Source organism: Anser cygnoides, chromosome 17 (genome assembly GCF_040182565.1).
Source record: "Anser cygnoides isolate HZ-2024a breed goose chromosome 17, Taihu_goose_T2T_genome, whole genome shotgun sequence".
Lineage (NCBI taxonomy): Eukaryota > Metazoa > Chordata > Aves > Anseriformes > Anatidae > Anser > Anser cygnoides.
In genome coordinates, this window is record NC_089889.1 from 2034760 (window position 1) to 2058640 (window position 23881).

General features: G+C 61.3%; 1 protein-coding gene across 2 annotated transcripts; it reads right to left on the reverse strand.

Annotated features, from left to right (window-relative positions):
• RPH3A (rabphilin 3A) lies at nucleotides 1-22874 on the reverse strand. Of its 2 annotated transcripts, XM_066979005.1 has the most exons (20): nucleotides 22758-22874; nucleotides 15833-15921; nucleotides 15631-15645; nucleotides 14830-14973; nucleotides 9827-9956; nucleotides 9647-9733; nucleotides 9092-9257; nucleotides 7107-7229; nucleotides 6558-6638; nucleotides 6408-6455; nucleotides 6139-6336; nucleotides 5394-5473; nucleotides 5040-5114; nucleotides 4064-4173; nucleotides 3402-3528; nucleotides 3218-3274; nucleotides 2886-3037; nucleotides 1713-1794; nucleotides 1335-1431; nucleotides 1-1086 (listed from the first exon to the last, which is right to left on the reverse strand). In XM_066979005.1, exons 2-20 carry the CDS (start codon nucleotides 15907-15909, stop codon nucleotides 956-958), a joined length of 1980 nt encoding a protein of 659 aa, XP_066835106.1. In that variant the 5' UTR covers nucleotides 15910-15921; nucleotides 22758-22874; the 3' UTR covers nucleotides 1-955. The 2 variants fall into 2 exon arrangements, with proteins under 2 accessions (XP_066835106.1, XP_066835107.1); XM_066979006.1 differs by lacking the exon at nucleotides 15631-15645.
• Between the last annotated feature and the right edge of the window lie 1007 nt (nucleotides 22875-23881).

A 23881-nucleotide genomic window follows, 5' to 3' on the forward strand; every position in this document is an offset into this window, starting at 1 on the left:
GGCTCAGTGCAGCACGCACGGCTCAGGGGCTGACCACCAGCGTCCCGGCGGTGCTCACGGAGACATTGCTGCGCTCGAGGCTGGCCGGAAAGAGAGGCTGAAGCAGAACGGGACCCAAAATGATCAACATCAGCCAGGGAGGCTTGGCTCTCCTGCTGGCGCTAGCAACTAAAGCACCTCCAGACGATGGTTACGGCATGGCTTGAAGACGATGGCTCTTGTGCAGACTTGCAATAAATAAATAAATAATGCATAAGTTGGAAGACCTCTAACTGTCCCAGCTAATTCCAGTGCTTGTGGTACTGTAAAACAATAATCCTTGGACGTATCAGCTAGATGGTGGGAAATAATTTCTCCCCCGACTTCCCTCCTGCACGTGGTGCAGCGAACTGACCGTGGTTGGAAAGGGGGCGTTGAGCACGGGGCTGCAGCTCCCGAGCTCGTGGGGTGGCCACCCAGACCAAAGCCAGCTTCTCCGTTACTGCAGCCGGGGCACCGCAGCCACACGAGCAGTGCTGCCTGTCCCCTGCTGCCACCTCCGCGCTGCAGCCCTGGGGCTCGTAGGGCCGCGTGTCCCGCGGGGAGGTGGTGGGGACAGGGTGGGACGGGGCAGGGAGCGAGCCACGGGTCATCACACGTGTGCGTGAGGCTGCTGAGAAGGGCCGAGGGATGCTCGCGGGGAACTATTGCTCGACGACGTCGCACACCGGGATAATTCAATGACCCAAAAGAAGAGAGGGAAAAAAAAAAAAAAAGTGAATACAAAAAAAATCTGGGCTAGGGTTCAGGTGGAGGCGAGAAGAGGGCAGGGGATGCTCGGAGGAGGCAGAGCAGTGCTGCTGCCCAGGGGCAGGGCCGCGTAGCGAGGCGTGACTGCGCTGGAAGACGGACAGACGGACGTCGGTCGGGCCTGCAGGGACGTGGCGGGGGGGGGGGGGCAAGGCCTTGGCTCCCCTTAATCGCTGGCAACGTGGTTCTCGTTCTGGAGGGTGTGCCAGCGCTCGATCTTCTTGTCCTTGTTCTTCAGGCACTCGTACCAGTGTTTCAAGCGCTCCCCCTTGGCCGTAATGCCGAGCTGACATCCGCCTGGAGGGGGGGGGAAGCCACGATCAGAGCCGATGCTGACATTCCTGCACACCGTTTCCACCAGGATGGCCCCGTGTTTTTATTTCTCTCCACCTCCCGGACTTAAAACCTCCTGGAAATCCCCAGAGCCAGCACAGGAGGCCCCACAGGGTGCTGGGGACGGGGCAGGGTGTGGGGGGGTCCTGCACAGCTCGGCCCGGGGCCCCACGCACCCCCCCAAACCCAGAGCACGGAGGCCTGCAGCTCACCGATGTAATCGTTGGATTTGCCAATGTCGTAATCCCAGACAGAAATGTCCAGCGACTTCTTGGCCAGGTCGCTGTGCTTGATGTCGTAGAAGAACTCCTGCAAAGGGCGAACACCAGGGTTGCCCCAAGGAAAAGGAAAATCCACCCCAAAACCCAAAAAATGCAGGTAAGGACTGGCAAACGTCCCCTCTGTACAACCAGTATTCATAATCAAGTGAGAGGACATTTATACACTAACGAGCTTCTCATCAAGCTGGCAGATGAGGCTCCAAGTTTGGGGTGCCCCCTCCACCCACACCCCACAACTCGAGGTCACCCACTCCCTGCAACACATGGTTAAGGTTGGTTTAATAATACAAAAATTAGATCTATCCTTACCTCGTTAAACTCAGGATTCAACGTTTTCTTTTTTATCTGGGTCTTATGCTTGGCCTTTTTTCCCATGTCAGGTTTCAGCCAACTGGGGGCAACAGAAAACAGCTCAAAATTCAAGTGAGAGAACAGCACGAGCTTATAAGCTAGGGGAAAAAAAAAGTGAGTTTTTGGACTCAAAGAAAAAAACACAAATGGAAATACTTAAGGCAAAGAAATGGGTTAGCCGGTCTTCCTTCCCACCTTCTAAAATGATCTAAAATAAATGTAAAATGACTCAAATCCTGAATACCCCTTTTTTTTCCCCTCGTATTGGCAGACTACACAGGGAAACCACCGAGCCGCTCTGCAGGGAGCTGAGCGGCACGGAGCTGCCGGGAAATAGGGAAGGAGCAGCCGGGGCCGTCAGCATCTGCAGTGGCAATTGCCCAGCCAGGAATGTGGGAGATGGACAGATTTGTATATATATAAAAAAAAAAAAAAAAAAGCTAAAAGTAGCCCAGCAGTGTTGAACAAAGCGCAGGCCAGCACGCTCAGCCAGGGCGGCTTCGCCCCGAGAATTTGGGATCCATCAGGGGCTCAAGCTCCGGGTCTGGGGGTCTGGCCGCGGACCCGAAGCTGAATCGCACCATTGGTGTTCATCAGTTCCGCGTGGAAGTTGGTTTAAAAATGGAAAGCTTCTGTTTGTGGGAATGGAAAATAAAAAAGGAGAGAGAGACTGCGAAGGAAAAGCACTCGGTCCCGGTCAGCTACAAGAAAAGATGTGCAAGGTGCTCAGCACAAGAGTTATTGAATTATGTACAGGGAGAACAGAAGGTTGTGTTTTGTTTTGTTGTGGTTTTTTTTGTTTGTTTTGTTTTTTTTCCCCTGAACAGCACTGAACAGCAACGAACACCCATCTGCAGCCACAACTGCAGCCGGGAACAGGTTGTGGTGTACGAGCACAAAACTAACGGGATCTTCCCCCGCACCCCGTGGCGATGCCGCTGCCCAGCCGGAGAACACCCTGGTTGAGTTTCAGCCAGGCAGGAGCACTGCCGCCTTGCTCCAGCACCACCAACAGTGCTTGGGAAGCGCTCTGCTCGCTCCAGGGGCTGTGGACGGAGCTCTGCGAGCATCAGCAAGGACAGCGGGTGACTGCACGACCACGGCACGGAGAGGCTCCCGGCTTTCACTTACAGCTTAACGAAGGGGTCCGAGTACCCGTTGGCGTCCATGGCAGCCAGGTGCACGCAGCGCACAATGCCCACGATCAGCCCGCCCTGCTGGGTGCTGTACATGAGGGACACCAGGATCTTGCCGCGCTCCTCGATGTCCCCGCCGCGATCCACCTGCAAGGGGAAGGGACCCGAGATGGGGACGCGGGGCTGGGCGTGGGTCCAGGCAGAGCGGAGACACAAGTGACACGAGGAAGACGTGGTGCAGGACGCCATGAGGGTGCAAGGAGGGGCTGCCACATGAGAGATGAGGGTGCAGCACGCCAAGATCACCCACGCTCCGAGGGCTCCTACCTCCTCCTCGTACAGCGCCATGCCGCGAGACGAGCCGGTCGTCCCAGCACGCTTCATCTGGGGCGGGGAAGGGAAAAGGAGAGACTGCCATGAGCGACCGGGAGAGGCAAAAGGACTCCGTCCTGTGAGCCAGTTTTAGTGATCTCCAAAGTAAAGGCGACAAAGAGATGTCATGGGAACTCACTGGTATTACTCTCTCCAAGCAGATGTTGAAGTTCTTTTTCTGGTTGGCTTTGAGTTTTTTCAAGGAAACTCGAGTTTCTCCAATAAACTCGTTGTGGCCAAATTTGTCTTCGTCGCACACGGAGATCCTGGAGGGAAGGGAGAGCACATCAGGCAGGTTGCAGCAATGCCTGGCACGTGAACCCGGCCCCAAAAGCCCCCGTGGGGGAGGCAGAGCTCAGCCCCGCCGCAGCCTCCAGACACCCGCTTCTGCCCCGACCAAAAGCGTCCAGAAAGCAGAACTGCTCTTCTGCCAGAAACATCAACATTTTTTACGTTCTGCGAGTCGGGGCAAGGAACAAAAGGTGGAAGCTTCCTGCAGGTAGGAAGCAACAGCCATTTTCAGAAACCCCTTAGTGCTTTGTTGGGACACTGCCATGGAAAATACAAACCTATATACCGTAAGATTAAGAGCAATGCTGGTAATATATATTTTTCTTTTTAAATGGCCATTAAAACCAGCATATCCACGTGAAGCTCAGCGATTTGAACCACCACCTCTGCACGTCAGGTGCCCCGCCGAGCCCTGCGCTGGGTGCTGGAGCCCTGCCCAGGCCCTGCCGTGCCGCGATGACGCTGCCCGCCCCACCAACCCCCCCGGGACGCCCCCGCTCCCGCGCTTGCCTGAGCGTTTTGCGCTGCATGTCCTCGTCCGTGATGCCGTGGTACACCAGGGTCTCGTTCCACACCGGGTTGCGGGTGTTGCGCAGGGTCTTCGTCCTCAGCTTGTTTGACTACGGCAGCGACACGAGACGGGGGGAATTACACACCTGGACCACGCTCAGGAGCGCAGCCGAGCCGCTCCTCTGAGCCGAGCTGACTTGTCCAAGCACGAGTTCAATTTATTTCTAACACACAAATTTTGTTCAGACTAAAACGTCACCAAAGATTTAAGCTCTTTCCTGATCTAATGGTGTTTTTCCATGCTTCTACGGAGACGCAACCCGCAGCACCGGGTGACAGCCCCTGTGGCCCAAAGGAGGGACGGCAAAGGAAATGGGGAGCTGTCACCTGGGCACGGCTCGGTCACCAACACCCTTGCAAGAGACGAAGTAAAACTCAGCAAAAAAAGGAGCAATAGCATTCAGTTCCCAAGACGACGACACTTAGATTGGCTCTGCATGCGAGCAGGCAGCCCGCACGTCTCCGCACCCAAGGTAAACCTGCAAATGTCACATCAAGGGTTTCGTTCTCACTTCTCCCTTGCTTTCCCCATGGCTCCCCGGGGAAAGTTGAGCCACAGGAGCGAGCTCCGCACCCTGAGCACGGCACCAGCACCCATGGGCCCCAGGTCGGCCGCGCTCCTGCCCTCCTGAACCATTTCCCCACTGTGCTGCATTCAGCTGGGCTGTAAGATTTCCAGAGCTTACTTTGATGAGAGGGGGAGAAAAGAGACGTCAGATTTTACCCACTTAATGGTTATTTCTCCACAGCTCTAATTAGCATGAGCCGTGAGTTCAAAGCAAGCCAGTCTTTGGGTCTCTGGCACTAACAAGATTTCTGTTGGGTGCTGCGCACATTGATGTCCCCTCTGCCAAGGTCGGGGACCTTGGGGGGCTCCAGGAAGCCTCCGCTCCCTCCCCGAGCCCAGGACACCCACCTTGCTGGCTCCGGGCAGGAGGTGCAGCTTTACGTAGGGATCCGCCAGGCCATTTGAGTCCATCGGTTTTAAGCCCTGAAGGATAACGAAGGAGACACGGGGCGTGCATCCCCAGCGAGAGAGCCGGGAAAGAGCAAGCAGGGCCACCGAAGCGTCCCCGCCAGCCAGGAAGTCCCAGCCCACGTCCCCAGTCCTCCTTCCAGCCCCATCACGCCCCGGGAGGCGGGCACCACGTTGACATCCACAAAATAAAGGGGATAAGGGACCCGTGTGGCTGTGTGGCACACGCACAGGGTGACGAGATGTTCCCCTGGGGGTGGCCAGGGGGGGGGTCTGTGCCCGCCGTGCGCTCACCTTGGCCCGGAGGAGCGTGCAGTGCAGGGCGCTGTTCTCCTGGTCGTACAGCAGGCTGAACTCCAGGGCGCCCAGCGTGGCTGGCAGCAGGGGGAAAACAGCACCTCGTTAAAACCCCAGCCAACAGCTCTGCTTAGCCAACCCCAATTAGCAATAATTAGAAGGATTTGCTGCTCGGATGTAGAGGCTGCTCAAAGCACGGAAGGCGGCGCTGGCGTCGGCCAAGCTGCCCCGTGCGCGCCCAGCCAAATTCGTGATCATCGGGGCGCTGCCTGATGTTCAAAGGGGGACGCAAGCCTGCGAGCCTCCTGGGGACCTGCCCTGGGGACACCATGCCACCCAGCACCGGCCTGAGGACGTCTGGCAGAGCAGATGGACAGCTGGAAGCCCGCGAGATCCTGCCCCGGCTCCGAGCCCTGCTCTCCATCCCTCACCCAACCCCAGGTTTCAGGGCCTGAAACCGAACCATGAAGACACGCCTCGGGCTCTGAGGTCCTTCCCAAAGGCAGAGCTATCCAAAGCACCCGAGGCTGAAGTTTTGGTGAGGGTTTTGCTGTTTTCAGCTGGAGAAAAGGAGCCACAGGACAGCCCAGCTGTGACATTTCTTTGGCATCACAGGGGGACAGCGACACCCGGGCGGTGGACAGAGCACAGCACAGTCCCGCAGCAGCCACCTCGCCAAAACGCAGGGTTTCCCCTCGAAACCGCGGATCCCACCCGGCACCAACCCCCCCCGGGTACGCACTGCCTTCATCAGAGTCGTAGCTGTTGGCGTCCTCCTCCTCCTCCTCCGGAGGCGGCTGCCGCAGCGGGGCGGGGGGCTGCGGGGCGGCAGGGGGCCGGGCTGGCCTCTCCTCCCGGGCTGGGGGCATGGCGTAGCCCCCGCCACGCTCCTCCCTGGGGGCTGCACGGGCTGGCTCCGGGGGTCCTGCCAGTGGGCTCACTGCAGGAGAGACCCCGTTAGTCCCTGGCATGTGCCACCCCCTGAGCCCTTGTAGGGTCCCCAGCTTTTACCATGTGTCTCCAGGATCCGTCCGGCTGCCCCAGGACCCGGCCTTCCCGCTGGGGAGAGATGGGTGGTTAGAGGGGGAACCGAGGGAGCAGTGCCCCATGCCAGCATCGGGGTGTCCCCATCCCCAGGGACCGTCCCCGCTGTGTCCTTACCTGCGGGTGCTGCAGGGCCAGGGGCGGCAGTGGGCGGCGGGGGCGGCCGCGGGGCTTGCAGGGAGTCGGCTCGCTTCACGCCTGCGGGGGAGGCAGGATCAGCACCGGCGTTTCGGGTGCACCCAGACGGCTCCGGCGGGGAGCATCGCAGCAGGGGGAGCACCGCAGCACCGACCCGCTGCCAGCACCCATGTCCCTGCTGCTCCCAGCCTCGCGGAGCGTCCCCGCTCTTTTTTTCCCCCCAAACCACCATTTTTCCTCTGCTGCTTTTGAATTCAAAGAACGCTCAGCACCGCTCCCTCCTTACGCCAGGCAGGAGCACCAAGCCACGCTGGTGTTGTGTCTCGTCCCCAAGTGGCTGCACGGGACAGGAAAGCGCCCACCCTTGGACACACACCTGAATTTCCCATGAATTACGGAGGATTTGGACATTTCCCAGCCATTTTCAGCTTTACCAAATACACCCACAAGCTCAGCCCCTCGGTGACAAGTGGGCAACCCAATCCCACGGCCGCCCATGTCTGCGCCCAGCCCTTGCACAGCTCTCACCAGGGCTCCTGGTGGCCCCGCTCTCAGCGGCGTAGTCGCGGCCGTCGGCGTCCTCGCTGCCGCACGGCCCCGTCCTGGCCTCGGCCGGCTTGCGGACCCGGGCGGCCGCCGTCGCCTCGCTGCCTGCAGGAGCCAGAAGCACAGCGGTGAGGCTCGTCCCCTTGCACGGCCACCAGCCGCGCCCAAGGGGGCAGGACGAGGCACCGAGGGGGTGGCAGGCAGTGGTGGGAGGAGGAGGAGGAGGAGGAGGAGGATGGGTACAGCCACTGGGGCATCACCCCCAGTGCTTTGCAGCATCTGCACCCAGCAGGGCACGGCGTGCTCTGCCCCACAGAGCCTGCACGGGGTGGTCGGGAAGGTCCAAAGGACGACGCACACCACGGGGACACCGGGAGGCACGAGAGAAAAAACAAGGATAGGGGCATCCATCAGCGCCTGTCAACCCCTAATGGCATTACAGCTCCACGGGCAGGGGGATCATCTTTTCCTTTTGTTGATCATCTTCCATTTATTAGCGAGACACCGGCGACAGCTGCCTGTGCCTCATTTACCTCCGCCGTCCGGGTGGATAAATCGCAGCCACGTGCACCGGGGTGCCCAGAGCGCCGCTCCTTGATAAATTGCGGCCCGCAGATGGGACTCAAAAGGTCTCGGCACCCACCTGGCTCGCGCGGGGCATAAATCTCCGCGGTGACACAAATGGGATGCTTATCCTTGGCTGCGCCCTCTGGGGCGCCGGGTGCAAGGAGAAATCCAAACGCAACAGATTGCAGCGGGTGGGGAGGGGTGCTGAGCACTGGGGGAGCGGTGCTGAGCACGGGGGAGGAGGGGGGAACGAGCGGCTGCAAGCAGGAGCCCTGCCGCTCGGAGACAGCGGTGCACGGGGTCATTTTCCGAGGGAGCTTTAGGGAAATCGCAGGCAGGTTGTGGGCGTGCTGGTGGCCAGGAGCGGCTGTGACAAACCCTCCCTGCCTGGAGGAGGGCCAGCGGCTCAAAGCAGCCCGCTGGGGGCTGGGGGAGCTTAATGGCACCAGTTCCCACCACGTTTAAATAGGGTCTGAATTTAAGGGGTTCCCCAGCTGCTGCTGGCTGATGGAGGTCTCTGCCCTGCTGACCCCCACCACCGCTGTGAGCCGCGGCGTGGGCTGGGGCCAAGCCGGGCACCCCTGCACCAACAGCACCCCCGCACCAACAGCACCCCCAGGACCCATCCCTGCCTCCAGGAGGGAGCACAGCTCAGCACGAGGCTGAGGAAGAGGAGGGTTTGCAGCCACCAGCGTCCACCTGGGATTCAAAATTAAACTCGTGGTGCCAGCCCCTGGCCAGGCTGCCCCCACCGCGCCCCCACCTCGCTCTGTCCGCTCGCAGCACGGCGCGAGCTGGAAACCCGACGCAGAGACCCGAGCAGCTCGGCTGCTCCGTCCCTGGAGCCCACGAGCCTCCTGAGGCTTCAAAGGGAGGTTTTCTAAGGACTGAAAATCCCGCTGGGCAGCATCCAACCACGGGGAGAAAACACCGGGAAAGGCATCGGGAGGAGGGCGCGGGCAGGGGGGGCGCACGGCGGCGCTTACCGCAGCGGTCCTGCTCGTCCTCCTGGCCTTGGGAGCACAAACAGAGTGAGAAGCGGTGAAGCTGCTGCACACCCACCTGCACCAACCCGAGCTGTGCTGCCACTGGTTGCCCCTATTGCCTCTTTTTGCCATTATTATTTATCCCCAGCACCTGCAGCACCACGTTCCCACGTGAACCCAACACACGGCCAGGCGCCTTGGCTGCTCGCACGGGGCTGCTCGCTCAGGGGGCCCCCCCAAACCCGGAGACCCCAAATGGCACAGCACAGTAAAAAACCCTCCACACATGGGGGCGATTAGAAATGGGTCCTTTAGAAAGGGCTCGGCCTTCATGACTGCTCTGGCCACTCTGCTAGGGCTCGCCCTTGCAAGCGATGGTGAGGAGAGCCGGGACCCCCGGGCAGTGCCACCTACCTCGGCTGGGCGCACGGGCGGGGAGCTTGGGGTCGGGGCCGGGGGGCTCCGCCGGGCTGGGCTCGCTGGGGGCCGAGGGCACCTTGCTCTTGCTGACGGGCATCGGCTGGGGCAGCACTTGCTTGGGCAAACCCTTGAAAAACCAGGCACCGGAGCGCTTCCACACCTGGGGGGGGGACAAGGCAGGGGGTGGGCACGCGGGGCTGAAGACGTGCAGCCCCGTATCCCCACCCCACAGCCCCTTCTTTCTATTTAATCAGCTCTTTGGGGCTTCTGTGTCCAGGGATGGGTCTTGCCATGGCCGCCAGGAGCCCATCTTCAATCCTGAGATTATTTGCAAGGAAAAAAAAAAAAATAATGGCATTTTATCCATAAAACAAGAGCATCCTACAACAACGATGCTGACGAGGCCGGATGGGGTTGAATGGGGCTGTGGGGCAGAGGCAAAGCATCCCCTGGCCTGCCCCTTCTTGTCCAGGGGCTGGGGATGGGACAGGGCACAAACAGGGGCTTGGGCTGTGTCCGTCCTGGGCCGGGAGCCACGTCCACGCTCACCTCACGCTGCTCGCTGCAGATCTTGCACAGCCAGATGGGGTGCGGGCGGCTGTTGGTCGTCTCCACGCCGCACTTGGTGCAGACGTTCTGCGGAGAAAGCACAGCACCGTGCGGCAGCGGGACACCCCGAGGGGACCGTCGGCTCCGGGTTAAGGAGCCGGGGGTGGAGGAGAGCCTCACCTTCTTGCAGTCCTCGCAGACGACGCAGGCGGAGCCGCGCGGCCCCAGCTGCTCCCCGCAGAGGATGCAGCGGTTCACGCCGTCCCCCAGCACGCTGCGGCGCATGTCCTCCAGGCGGGTCATCAGGCGCCTGGCGGGAGGGGACAGGGGACAACCAGGCTGTCACCGCGGGCACGGGCCCCAGCACTGCCTCGGGCCAGGCGCTGCTTCCCGGCAGCAGGGCGTGAATGCACCTGGGGGAGGAACACATCCCAGGGGACCCGCTGGGATATCACATTCCCCTATAGCTTTACCACACTGGGCGCTCCTGTTGACTTTTACCACCGGCACGGGCCCCTACACGTGCGCAAAAATGCCCAGTCAGCACCTTTTTGCCCAGCAGACCGACATCGACCAAGTGGCTTTTGCCCAAACGGGAAAAAAAAAAAAAAAATCCACTCAGCCACAGAGATCTTGGAAGGGCTTTAGCGAGAGGGCTGAGCGAATTAATTGCTTTTCTCCGGAAAAATATTGAGCAGAGATTACTGAAACTCTTGGCCCTTGGAGTAAATTACAGAGAGCCCAGGGGTGAGGCTGTAGGAGCACAGCTGGTCACCGCAGAGGTAAAACCCTCCACCACGAGTCCCACAGACCCCGCAGCGCAAAGGGGGCTTGCCAAGCCCACCCCACAGCAGCAGGCTGTCGTCAGCTAACCCCGAGTCCCGGCCCTAAAAACAGCACTGGAAGGGGAAAACCCGTTATTTATGCCACTCAGGGAAGCACGAGAAAGAAAGGACGAAAGCAAGGAGGGGAAACGAGCCCACCAGAGCAAACGGCAGCGATCTTCACCCGCGGGGGCTTTCCCCACTCCCACCGCAACGTGACCCGAATCTGACAAAGCCACTGGGGCAGCACGCAGTGAAAAAGGCAGGCGCTTAGAAGGCACTTTCCCACGTGTCCGATGACAGCCGCGGATTTACGACGGCCCTGCCGCTGCCGGCACCCCCGCGTCGCTCCCAGCCCCGCCAGAGGAGCCGCGGGCTCCCCGTGCCCTGCGCCGACGGGCGCCGCTGTCATTTCGCGTGGGTCCTTGGAAAGGGCTGGCAGCTCGAGGGGAAAAAGCCGGTTGTGGGTTCCACGGTGTTTTCTGACAGTCCATAAAATGCCCGATGGGACTGACAGGAGCCCCTGGGAGCCCTTCGGCAGCCACAAAACAGAGCCCGCAGCGGGGACGCGGCGCTGCGCGAGGAAGCCGAGGCTGCCAGCCTCCCCAGGGTCCTGCTCCTCGGTGCTTCCCAGCCCACGTCCCACCACACGCAGCACAAGTTCGTTGTCCCCTCCTGTGATAAAACCCTTTAGTTTCTTAGCAGCAAAGCACATTTTGCTCCCCCCCCCCCGCCACGCCGCGAGAGCTCAGCTCCAAAGAGAGGCAGCTTCCCGTTGGAAATCTGCAAGCCCAAACAAACTTATTATAGAAACTAGAACAAATGGCACAATCAAAGCAGGAAAAAAAATGAAAAAAAAAAAGCCTTGGCATTTCAAGAGATTCATTATTTAGCTGCAAAATCATTCCCAGTCTCTCATTTAGCAGAAGCAGCTCCTTAAGAGGATTTTTAACCGGTGGAAGAGCTCCAGCAGGCAGCGAGCACACCTGTGGCACTCGTTTAAAACGGAGCCCATTTGGCTAATTAAAACACCCATTCAAGCCAGAGAAATTGGGCTTGCTTTTTTCCTGATCCAAACGCTGTCACGAGAGAAGCGTATAAAACATTAAAATACAAGTCCTGGGATGAACCTGCCAGAAAAGGCTGAGGCTGGGACCTGATGAAGATGGTGACGGGGGTGCAGGAAGCCCGGGTTTTCTTGGGGCGAATACGGGCTGTTCTCCTGCTCTAACAGCCGCAGGGCTTACGGCATTTTTAACCAACCCATCTCGTCTCCTTCGCCGTGCCCTGCTGGTGCTCCTCTCCCAGCCGTGCTCTCACCATCCCCTCTCTGCCCATGGCCAGGAGCAAGCCCTCTGCCTTCCCACGGGCCTTCCCTCCCTCTCCAGCCCTGGAAAGTCTTTTTTTTTTTCTCGCTTTTACATCACACACAAAATAACCATCCAGTTCATCCCTTTCCACCGCACGTCTCCGGGGTTACAGCGCCGTTTTCTCACCACCACGCGCACCCCCAAGCGCCCGTCCCTCCGGCCTCGGCGTCAAGGAGCAGGAGATGACGTTTGAGATTGTTAAAATAAGGGAGCAAAAAAATAAAACAAGCAGGGGGGAATTGAAGCTGGCGGGAGCAGCTGGGAGCATCACTGCTCCTGGAATCAGCCTGGGAGCAGAGCATCCGTCATCTGCCCGGGAAATACGCGGGAGCGGCTGATGGCAGCGCGATAGCAGGGCCGGGCAACACGGAGCATCTGCAACGCTTAATGTGCGCCTGAGATAACGGCAGTAAAACACTTCCCCGGTAGTATAACATCCGCCTGGCCCATAAATATAGTTTGGGAGAGCAAGCAGAGTGCCCGCAGTGAGCAGCAGCCCGGGGAGGACAGAGCCACCGGCACCGCGTGCTGATGGCGCTGGGAGCTGGCACACCGCGTTTAAACCTTCGTTCCCACCGTGCCGCAAGGAGTGGTGGAAAATGTTTATCTGGGTCTAAAACTGCCCAAAATAAGCCCAGTACGGTGCTGGAGGTGGCTGCAGGGAGAAGGGCCGGGCACCGCTGCGGGACGGGATGGGACCCATGCGGGAAAGAGGAGGGGAAGTGAAAGGCGAGGGAGGTCACAGCCCGGCTGCGCAATTACGCGCTGACCTGTCTCCGTGGGGAAATAACGTGCCTTCAAGGTCTGAATATTAAAATCAAAGCTAATTTTAACAGCATAAAGAAGATGAGAAGAAAAGCTGAGCTACAATCTAAAGAACTGAAATCAAGACGAAAAATTAGAAGCAGTTTTCTGCCCTTACAAGAGCACAGGTAGCGAAAGGTAGAGCATCACCTGAGCCTTGCAGCCCTGCTTTCAAAGCCAACCCCGTTCCTGTGATGACCTGCCAGAGGTTTGTTATTTCACAGGTTCATCCCCATCTCAGAAATAAGGGATGAGGTTTGGGGAAAAAAAATATCCCAGAAAATCAAGCAGCGCGTGAGCTGTCCCCTGGCTACGCATTAACCTCATCTCTTCTAGGAGCTGCCATCTCCTGCGACATTTCTGCCTGCCTCCAGCAGCCACCCTGCCCTCGTCAGCCCCTGTTTTTATTTTTGGGCTGTCTGAGCACGAGGAAGGAGACGCGAGACCGGGGTTCCCGGTGGAGCCTCCCCTCCTGCTGCCCACCGAGGTTAATGACTTAATCCCCGGGGACTTCGGCCATCTGCCGCGGCACCGCGCGCATCGTCCCGGCAATGAGCAGCCCAACTACAACGCATCCCTGCCCCACAGCAGGTCCTCACCCAGGAGGTCTCCAGGAACAGCCGGAGACGTGAAATTCTACCTTCGAGTGGTTAAAGAGCACCCATGGGTGCTCCTGCATCCGCCGAGGCCGGGCCCCCTTCGGGGACGCTGCAGCCTCACGGCCGTGGCTCTGCTCCACGCCACCCAGCCGCCAGCCCGAAGGCTCGCCCTGACGCCCCGGCCGCTCTCGAGTCCTTCATCAGCCCGAGCCCGACATGCCCGCGGCGCTGCTTAGGATGATTCAGCTCCCGTTATCCTTCCAGTCTCCCTGCTACGAGACAACGGAGCCGGAAAAAAAAAAAAAAAAAACAACCCAAAGTGTCCCTGTCCCCCTGTCCTACAACCCTCATCAGCATCCAGCCCACGTATCCCGCCGGCCGCCATCCACGCCGCTGCTAAAAATAGGCCTTCAACAGATTAATTTGGGCCGGCTTTGACACGAGTCTGCCTCCACAGACACCTCCCAGCGACCAAAATCGATCGGCTCCCGTCCTGCCGCGGGCGGCGGAGGTGGGGGGCACGGGGCTGGGGGGTTTGGGGAGCCAGGGCCCCACACCTGCAGTGTTATCGCTGCTCCAGTGCTCCCAGTACAGCCCAAACACAGCCCTCAGCTGCGATTTGTGGAGGTGACTCCAAGCATTTCCCCCTCTGGAAGGGACACTCACTTCACACATGCTATTCTTTATATTAACCGAACTTTATATTTTTCTTTACAAACCAGACTCCCATTTTTTCCCCCGCACGGGAACAGAAAATCCATCGGGGTCCCCTAAAGCCAGGCCTTCTGGGGCACCTCCCAAGCACGCCCCGGCAGACCGAGGGCCGTGGCCAGCACTGCCGCAGCAGCCCAGGACCATCCTGCAACACGCGGAGCTCTCCTGGAGAACCTCCACGCGTGCCACGGGTCTGCAGACAGCTGCAGGAACGCACAACGTGGGGAAAAAAAAAATAAAAAATAAAGATCTCCCTCGCCGCTCAAATTCACGTGAATGTAATCCAAGGAAGCGCCGCCGCTGAGCGTAATCCTCAGCAGGCTGGGAATGTGCAAAGCTGGGGAAATGCTGCTCCTAAGCGCTTTTTGAGAATGAATCACCGCCACCCAGCTCCCCGTGCCGCTCGGAGGTACCTCGAGCTGCTTTCTGCGGCAGTGTCCGGCCCTGATGTGCGGCCGGGAGCTGGTTGCAAAATGCGTCCTGCCCCAGTGGGGGAAGGCTCCGGGACCAGGTCAGCCTGGCAAAGGGCTCGCTGCTGGGCTGCAGGAGCAGGTCCCTGCCCCAAAAAGCAGCCGGGGGTTGCGATGGACCCAGCCGTGCTCCCAGAGCAAGGCAGACGCCTCGTGGGGAGCTGCAGCTCTGCTCGGAGGCGCCTGGGGGCTCAGGGCACAGGCACTGGGCAAAGAGCGGCCGCTCCGCTCTGCCAAACGAGCCATCGTTAACGATCCCTGCTGGGCTGAAAAATCCACGAGAACATAAATTCTGAGCCCAGGACGCAACGTGCCATCCGCACACCGGTGAGGTGCCCTCCATTGCACGGCCCAGGCACCATCGCCCCCCAAAACGAGCCCCCCCGCGCCGCCGCCGCTCACCCGATGCGCTCCTGCTCCATCTCCTCCATCTTCTCGGCGCGGGCGATGACTCGGTTGATGATCTCCTTCTCCTCATCCGTCAGCTCCTCGCCTTTCCGCGGCCGCTCAGGCTGCCCGCCCCGCGCTGCCCAGCCCGCGGGGAGCCTGCGGGGAGAGGACAGGGAGCAGCCGCCAGGGCCGGGCTCAGTTTTTTCTCCTTTTCGGGGACAGCCGGGCACCAAATTTCCCCAAATAGGGGAAAATCGGTACTATACCTCCCCGTCCTCCAAGCTCTCTTCCAGCATGCCCTGGATGCCCCCTGCCCGTGCTGGCAGCCCGGGAGCCAGCATTCCCATTCCTGGGGACTGTGCTGTCTGCCTTTCCCCCTAATTCCCTAACGTGGGGGCTCAGCAAGCACCCACGGCGGTGTCCCACAGGCCATGCATGTCCCCTGTCCTTGATGTCCCCTCCCATGGCATCTCCAGCCCAGCCCCATGCTCAGAGTAGATGGAAAAAACAAGGTCTGATGACCTGGCTCTGAGCATCTTCGCAGTTCCCATGTCCCAGAGCTGCTTTGAGGGCACCAAAAACTGCAGCCCGAGGTGCTGGGGCTGCTCAGCACCTTGCCCCCGAGCCCCTTGCCCGGGCTGCGGAGCTCTGGGGGAAAGCAGGCTGCCCCAAACTCCTTAAATCCCTTGGCAATGCCTCCAAAACTATTGCTTTTCTTACACCCAGGGCGAGATCCTTCCTGTTCTCTCGGGACCATCAATAGCAGGTGAAGTGCAAGAGGAGAAAAATAATTAAAGAAAACGAGATACTCACTGCTCCTTCTCGCCGCTGGAGGCACAGGGAAAGAGAGGACACAGAGATTAGGGGAAAAATGGGATGGGACCAGATCCACCTGCGCTCTGCCCCCCCCACGTGCTCCCCCCTGGTGCCTGGGAACCCCAAACCAGCCCAGTCCCACCAGGATGGGGGCTGTGGGGAGGGGGCAGTGCCCTGCCCGCGGTGCCCCCGCTCTTACCCGGCTCGGAGGGACATGGTCCTGTCGCCGGGGCACATCCAGCGGTCGGAGCCGCTGCCCACCACCGCGTCGGTCATCGCCGGGGGGTCCTGGGGACACACGGAGCGAGTCGGGGAGTGAGTTTGGGAGCGTGCCGGGCGGTATTTAGCGGCTGCCGGGCACTGACTCATCCCACCGGGGAGCCAGCCGCCTCGCCTGATCCTTGCGGGAGGGGAGGAATCCATCATTTGCCCACCGGGGTACGGCAGAGCTCTTTGTCATCCCAGCCCTCCCCGCTGGCACCCCAGCACGCTGACAGCGAGGAGGGGACGGAGCAGGGACGGAGCAGCCCGGGCCCTTCCGAAGAAAAAGAACCCTACAAACTAGGAAAGCTTCCCCCCCCAAACCCAGCACCCCTCCCCCCCCCCGCTGGAACAAAACTCCTGCTTTTGCATTTTTCTTTCCTCGAGTCCTTGGGAAACGCAACCCGGAGCCTTCTCCCAGCAGCAAAACCGCAGCAAAACCAGCAGATTTTGGGAAAAAGCCGCCTGATGCGAAACCCAGCCCGGCTCTGGTTTCTGCAGCTCGGTCCTTACAGCCCGAGCACCCGTTATCGCCATTTATCCACCCATTTTTCGCCACTTCCAGGGCCATGCAGCACGTGGGGGCTGCTCTGGGTGGCAAACCCGAGCTGATGCCAGCCCCACGGGTGGGTGCTAAGGGTCTGTCTGTCCGTCCATCCGTCCGTCTGTGGGTCCCTGCACCCCCGCAGAGCGCAGAAGCGGCGCTCAGCAGCAGCCCCGCCTGCATTGCTCGCAGCACCTGCATTTGAATTGCTTCCTCCTGCCTGCAGCACAACTGGGGGGGGGGGGAAAAAAAGTGAAAATGGATCCAGGACCCCTCTGCAGAGCCCGGCCCGTGGTGAAGGCTGTAAACCTTCCCCTGGTACGGGAAAACATGGGTGAAACCCATCCCGCCTGGTCCCACACGGGAACGCCGGTGCCAAGCACCGATGCGGGTGTCCCAGGGCCGCAAACGGGTCCCAGAAAACGGGAGAACAGCCCCCAAAAGGTGGATTTCAGCAATTTCGGACCTCTTTGCTGACTTCAGCAGCCACAGGCCCCGGACTGCGATGTGTTTCTCAGGAGGTCAGCCCTGGCTTCACCTCCCAGCACAGGCTCCATCCGTACCCACACAGGTGCTGTTCCTGGGGCTGTGTCCGCATCCCAGCCCAGCAGGGGAAGGAATTAGGAGATTTTTTTCCCCCTGGGGAGCTGAGTGCAGGTAGGGCTGAACCCATCGGGGACAGGACAGCCCCAGCAAGAGGAGAGGAACAAAGCCAAACTGTGCTGGGATGAGGAGGAGGATGGAGGCACCAAGGAGCGAAGGCCGGTCAGGGCTGGGGATCCAGCAGGACCAGAGGGCGACCCCACCACAGCAGAAGGACCTTTGTAGGGTAAAAGGCACCTCCAGCTCCCAGCAAAACTCAAAGAGGGGCACTGGGAGGGTTGGGAGCTGCAACCCCAAAACTCTGAGCCACGAGAAGCGTGCAGCTTTCCCAGCAGGGAGGGGAGGGGAAAATCCCCATCCTCCACTTTCCCCTCTGCAACGCTGCAGGGGGGGTTTTCCATCCTTCCCCGAAGAGTTAGCAGAGATCTGAGGATCTCCTTTGTTTCACAACTTCAGAAACGAACGTACGAGGAGGGGAGGATGCAGGGTAATTAGTGCTCCGCCGGCTTCGCACGGCGACCGCGCGTTTGCCAGAACAGAGGGCTGGGACGGACAAGGTCGGCTCAATAAGCACACCGCTCCTCTCCAGCCCCGCAGCCGCCACCTCCGGCACCTGCACTGCAGCAGCGAGCTCCTACCAGTGATTTACGGCCCCGCCGGGCACATACACCGACCCCAAACCCGGGGCTCCGTGACCCCAAATCCACGCTGCCCCTCTCCAGGGCGCCGTGGCCACAGGCTTTGGGCGCTCGGGGCTGAGGGGTGGCCAAGGGAAGGTGGGAGGCCCATGGCAGAGCAGCACAGCCGAGGAGAGGGGAAAAGCCCTGGGATTTCCTAGCAAAAGGGCCTGGGGAGGAGCGGTGCTTCAGCTGGGGGGACAACTCCTTCCCCCCCCCCCGTGGCACTTTCCTCTAAGAGCAGGGAGGCCGCGGGTTCCTCGCCGTGCTGCGGGCGGACGAGAGCCCGCAGCTGGAGGAGCACCCGAGCCTCTCCCTTCGCCTATAAATAATAGATCTTGGAGATCTACTCTGCATTACTTCCAGCAAGTACTCTCGCTCGTCCTAGTGCTCGGGTACGCACTTTTAGCGCACGGCAAAGAATAAAAACCACGGCTCAGAGCAGCTTTCCCCAGCCCGATCCCTGCGAGCAAGCGGGAGGCTGCGGCAGCCCGAGCCACGGGGCAGCGGGGCTGGGAAACGCTCACTGAAATGGCAATATTCCGCCCAAGGTTGCCCAAATCCCCCGTGGCAGCAGGGGAGGGGGGGCTGTCTCCCAAAACGACACGGCCCCTGCTCGCTGCAGACCCAGACGCGCAGGCTCTGGAAAACACTGGCACGACCCTGCCAGCCGTCCAAAACGCAGCCGAAACCCAGCCTGGGAGCATCTCTCGCGTGGTTCAGGGCTCTGCTCTGCCTCCAGCACAGACACCACGGCCGGTGGCGAGAGCTGCCAGCCCCAGCACGACCCCAAAGGTCCCCGAGCAGGTGGGGACGGGCCAAGTTCCCCAACCACAAGCAGAAAAAGCCGGGGAAGAGCGAGGCGCGTCCCGGGCACGGCCAGGAATAGCAGCGAGGGCTGAATTCCTGGCCTTGTGGAAGAGCCACGTGACGCTCATCACGCCGCTCCATTGCCTCCGTGCGACGGAGCCCATGAATTTGGTCCTGCCTTGATAAAAAGGGATCGAACATCCCCGAATCACCCCGCACGGTGCCAGGGCGAGAGGGGAGAATTCGCAGGTCCACGGCCGGTGCCTGAAACGCAGCAGCAGCACCCAGGGAAGGGCCGTGGGAGCCCCTTGGTGTGAGCCCACCCTGCCCCACGTCAGGGTGCCGGGGGACGAGGGGGTGCTGGCCCCCCCCCGGCTGGACCCGAAGCCGCTGCCCCCATCGAGTGGGCATCTGCAGAGAGGGGCCGACCAAAAACCACGGGGTTAGCGCTCCGGATATCTGCCGTACCGGGGTAGAAAACAGAAAATTCCGTGTTTTAAAGGCTCCCGGTGCAATAATCAGGCTTTTGTGGCGAGCCCAACGTTTCGCACTTCACGGTGCCTGCAGAGATCGTCTCCGCCGGCAAAGACACTGACACAGGCAACCTATTTCCCCAGCCTTCCCGGCTCTGCAATGCAGCTTTCTTAAATATTGAATAAGTCTGCTGCTCTACACCACCTGCCAGTGCCAATGATGAGGTAATTTTTGCATTGACAAAGCCTGATGCGATTAATCTGCTTCGGAGGAGCAGGATTGCCAGGCTGCCCGCATGCCCGGCGCAAGGCGCTCCCAGGCAGCGCGCCGGCGGCAGCTCGCCATCCGGCACCGGACCCCCGGCGAACACCCCGAAGCGCCGCTCGGGGGCCGAGGCAGATGTCACTCGGCGTGTCACCACCAGCCGGGAGCTTTTAGGATCCACTTGTCATCCTGGCCCTGCCGGGGTTTGGGGATTTGCACTGCCTGGCCGGGGATGGGAAGGGAAAAGCGAGGCGCAGGCACGCGGCGGCACGAGGAGGCTCCCCGGCTCCAGCCCCACACCCGGGGGATTTGGGGTGCAGATTTTGGGTGCAGTGACCTGCTTGCCATCATCCAAGCAGTGAGAAGAGCAAGTGCAGAAGCCGTGCAGACACCAGCCACTTCAGGCTCTGCTGCAGGGCCGGAGCCCCCCGTTTCCCAGCACACACACACACATCCCCAAAACGCACACCGTTTTTCGGCTGCGTCTCTCCCAGACGGCACCTACAGCCACCAGACCCCTTCCACCCCGTGCCCCTGGGTGCCCAGGGGAGCTGCACAAGCCACCGCGCACCCCAAACCTGTCCCAAATGACCCCGAGGCAGCACGCACCCCACCTCAGCTCGGGTGCAAACCATTTCGGAGAGTTGGGGTAAACGAAGCCAGCTGCTTCGTGGCTCACACTTCAGGAAACAGCCCACGTTACTTTCCTTCAATAAAAAGGAAAACGAGAGGCAGATCCCTGCTGGCAGAAAGGTGTGGAACCGGTAACCGGAGCCGGCTGGCCCCGAACCACCCGGGGACATCGGGGCGTGGGACAGGGCAGAGCCACCCGGGACACACAGAGCCCAGCCGATACGTCCCCGTCTGTGGGTGTTTGCTTCCTGGCCCCAGGGGAGACGCGCTTGGGGGATGGATGGCATGAAGAGATGCGAAGAGATGCGTTTGGGGGATGGATAGCATGGGGAGATGCGTCTGGGGGATGGATGGCACGGGCAGACGCTGGGGGGCAAAGTGCTCCGGCCACGCTGCAGCAAAAGCAAGGGCCCAAGAGGCCTGGAAATTCAGCTTTCGGGAAAGAGCCGGAGCCAGCGCGTGCTAACCCCGGGGTTATTTCATCCTTTGGCCCCACGAGAGACCCCTGCAGGTGAAAGGGAAGCGCGGCCCCGCAGCCTGGTGCTCCTCAATTCATTAGGGCCAAACGCAGCAGGTAGGTGACGGCGATGCCTGCAGGTGCAGCGATGCACAGATGATGGGCACACGAGAAAATGAAAGCGCTGTGAGTTCTGGCACCCTTGGGTGCCCCGATCCCATGGCACCCCCCGAGCTGCACGGTACCCCCCCCCCCGGCTGCTCCTGCCCCCAGCTAAACGCACACCACAGCCCAGCCTGGAGCAGCAGCACCACGAGCCCCACAAATGGCTTCGGTTTGGCCAACGCCTCTGCCCCCCCCTCGAGCTCCATCCCCTGCCACAAGCCCTTTTCTCCCTCCCCAATTCCCGGCGTCCTGCCCTCCAAAGACCCATCCCAGGGCGGCCGAGCGGCAGCGAGCAGCCAGTTCTGTTTGAGAAGCACGGTGACATTTCCTCAAACAGCTCCTTCGCAAACCGAGCGCTGTTATGATGCTGTCACCGGCATTTACTCCCGCTGATTAATGGCTAGAAGGAAAGACGAGGGAAAAAAATTAAATAAATCACGTTGGGGGTTGTGGGACTTGTGCCGGGCTCCCCGGCCAGGCAGTGCCCGCGCGGTGCCACCGAGAGCACCAGTGGCGCTGCCATCGCTCCTCCTGCAGCAGCAGGGCTGGTCCGTGGGATGCTCAGCAGCAGCTCACGGGACACAGTGCAAGAGCCACGGGGATGAACCGGCCCCATCCCGTGGAAGGACAACGCAGGGACCCCCCACAACACCGGCTCGAGGAAGTTTAGGGCTGTAAAACTCCAAGAAGCGCCCACGAGCCCAGCAGGCGAGGGCTGGCGATGCAAAGCGTGCTCAGAGGTGGTGTAGCCTGCTTGCTGCTGGGGAGGTGGGGAGGGACCCCAAAAGCTGCCCCGCGGAGGCCAAGGACCAGGTCTGCACCGCGACTCTGCACAGCACCAATGACCGGGGCGGGCTCACACCACCGTGTCGCCGGACAGAGGATGCTCACGGCTGCGAAGCCACGGGCTGCAACGCCACGCGCACAGGTAGCAGTCACTGACCACGGCTCCTTTCTGCCCCCACACACTCAATAAGCTGCGGGTTCACCCATCGCCGAGCCATCAGTCCCGAAGAGGAGAGCCCGTACCCTCCACGAGTGCAGGATGGGAGCGATGCTGCTCCAACACGGGTGGGTGCAGCAGGGACAGGAACCCTACAAACCCCCCTGCTCCTTGGCCCCAGCCACACCCTGCTTAACGAGGAGAGGGGATTAATCAACCTGGCCTTAAGGCAGAGCCTCCTACCTGCCCGGCCCTCGAGGGACTCATTAACTACAGCCACTAATTGGCAGCAGGTGCAGTGACACGGCCTCCCAGGGGGACACCTGTGCGCAGGCGGGACAGCTGGGACCGGGGCGCCCAGCACCGGGATGGGCATCGCCGCCCGCTCTCGGGTCCCCGGCGAAGCGTCCCCAAACTTCAGCACCGAACAGAGGGGGCTGCGCACAAAAACCCGCTTCGTCCGTGCTCAGCACGCTCCTCTGCCCTCCCGGGGAGCTGGCACGGTGCAAAAGGAAGGCTGCGAAGGAGGAGAATGAGCCGAGCAGGCTGGAGGCAGCGAGGGATGCTGTTTGTACCCGGGGGGGGGTCGCTCCCAGCGGGGTCGGTGGGTCTGGAAATCCACCCTGCAGCCCACTCGCGTGGTGGGGGCACAGAGATCCCGCCGCATCACCAGGGGCAGCTCTGGAGCCTCCCAGCCCGGCGCTGCTCTCCCGGGGAGGCCGCAGAGGGCTGCGGGATGCTGCGGCAGCCCCCGGCCTGGGGCTCAGCACCACGGCCCCCCGATCGCCCCCGGCCGCTCGCCGTGGAAGGGCTGAAGGCAGCTCTCGAGTCCGCCCCTACGGCAAAAGCGAGCAGCTCGATCCCCGCCAGACGAGCGATGCATCACCGAATAAAGCCCGGTCTCGCGAACATTAACTCTATTTATTTTCAGGCTAAGCTGCAGCCTGGGCTTTTGATAGCAGTAATTAAAGCGAGCGGGTTCAGCTGGCATCCTCTCTGCCCCCCCGCAGCCGGCTCCCCGTGTTTTGAAGCCCCGTACCCCTGCTCTTCATTGCAGCCCCCCCAGGAGGAGGGGACCCCCCGACCCCCCCACTTTTCCAGCCCCCCGGAGCGATGCCGCACGGAGCTCCCCGGCAGCGAAGCGGAGCGGCGCCGATTGCTGGGGGACGGCTCCTGCCCGGAATCCGAATTAACACAATCCCCGCACGGCTCAGCACCCCGCTCCCGGTCCCGCAGCCCCCCGGGACCCCCAGCCAGGGGCCGGGGGGGGGCGGCGGGGCTGAGCCCCCCTACCTGGGCCGGGAGCGGCTCGGCACGGCTCGGCTCGGCGCAGCGCGGCTCCGGCAGCACTGCGGAGCGGGGAGGGGGCGGCGCGGGGAGGGGACACGGCCGGGGCGGCCCCGCTCTGCTGCCCGCCCTGGGAGCCGCCCCCGGCCCGGGCACAGCCAGCGGCAGCCCCCCGACCCCCCCATCCCATCCCATCCCATCCCATCCCATCCCATCCCATCCCATCCCATCCCATCCCCAACCCATCCCTGCGGATCTCCCACCCCATCCCATCTCACCCCATCCCCATCCCTGGGGATCTCCTATCCCATCCCTGCGGACCTCCCACCCGACCCCATCCCCATCCCTAGGGATCTCTCACCCCACCCCTTCCCCATTCCATCTCACCCCACCCCACCCCATCCCATCCCTGGGGATCTCCCACCCCATCCCCATCCCATCTCACCTCATCCCCATCCCTGAGGATCTCCCACCCCATCCCCATCTCATCTCCCACCCCACCCCATCCCATCTCACCCCTTCCCATCCCTGCGGATCTCCCACCCCATCCCATCCCCAACCCCATCCCCATCCCATCTCACCCCATCCCCATCCCTGAGGATCTCCCACCCCATCCCCATCCCATCTCCATCCCAATCCCATCTCCCACCCCTTCCCATCCCTGCGGATCTCCCACCCCACCCCATCCCATCCCCAACCCCATCCCCATCCCATCTCACCCCACCCCATCTCACCCCATCCCCATCCCTAGGAATCTCCCATCCCATCCCCAGGGATCTCCCATCCCCACCCCTGGAAGTGTCCCAGCAGTTTTCTGACCCCCCCACCCCACCTGGATTTAGCCCCCAGCTGCCTGCCCAGCGCCCCCCTCCCCGTGCCCTTCTCAATATGGGGCCGCATCAGCCAAAGCCCAGCCGCCAGACCCCCCCCTGCCGCTGCCTCCCGTGGGGTTTCGGCTCCGGGCACCGGGGTTTAAGCAGCGCAGGGGGTCCTGCACCAGGCTGAGCCCCCTCCCCAAGCTCTCCGGGGCTCGTAGCACTGCCAGAAGCCGAGGGGGGAGGCAGCGCCCGGGGCTGCCTCCGCAAGCAGCGGGCTCTGAGCAACGCTCAGCCGCAGCCACGCGATGCCCG

Excerpts from the sequence above, each read along its gene's own strand:
- RPH3A (XM_066979005.1), bottom strand. The coding sequence starts at position 15,909 with ATGACCGACGCGGTGGTGGGCAGCGGCTCCGACCGCTGGATGTGCCCC. Across the intron at positions 6,337-6,407 it reads ACGGATCCTGGAGACACATG|TGAGCCCACTGGCAGGACCC; the intron begins GTAAAAGCTGGG and ends TCTCTCCTGCAG. Across the intron at positions 3,275-3,401 it reads GCTTGGAGAGAGTAATACCA|ATGAAGCGTGCTGGGACGAC; the intron begins GTGAGTTCCCAT and ends TCCCCGCCCCAG.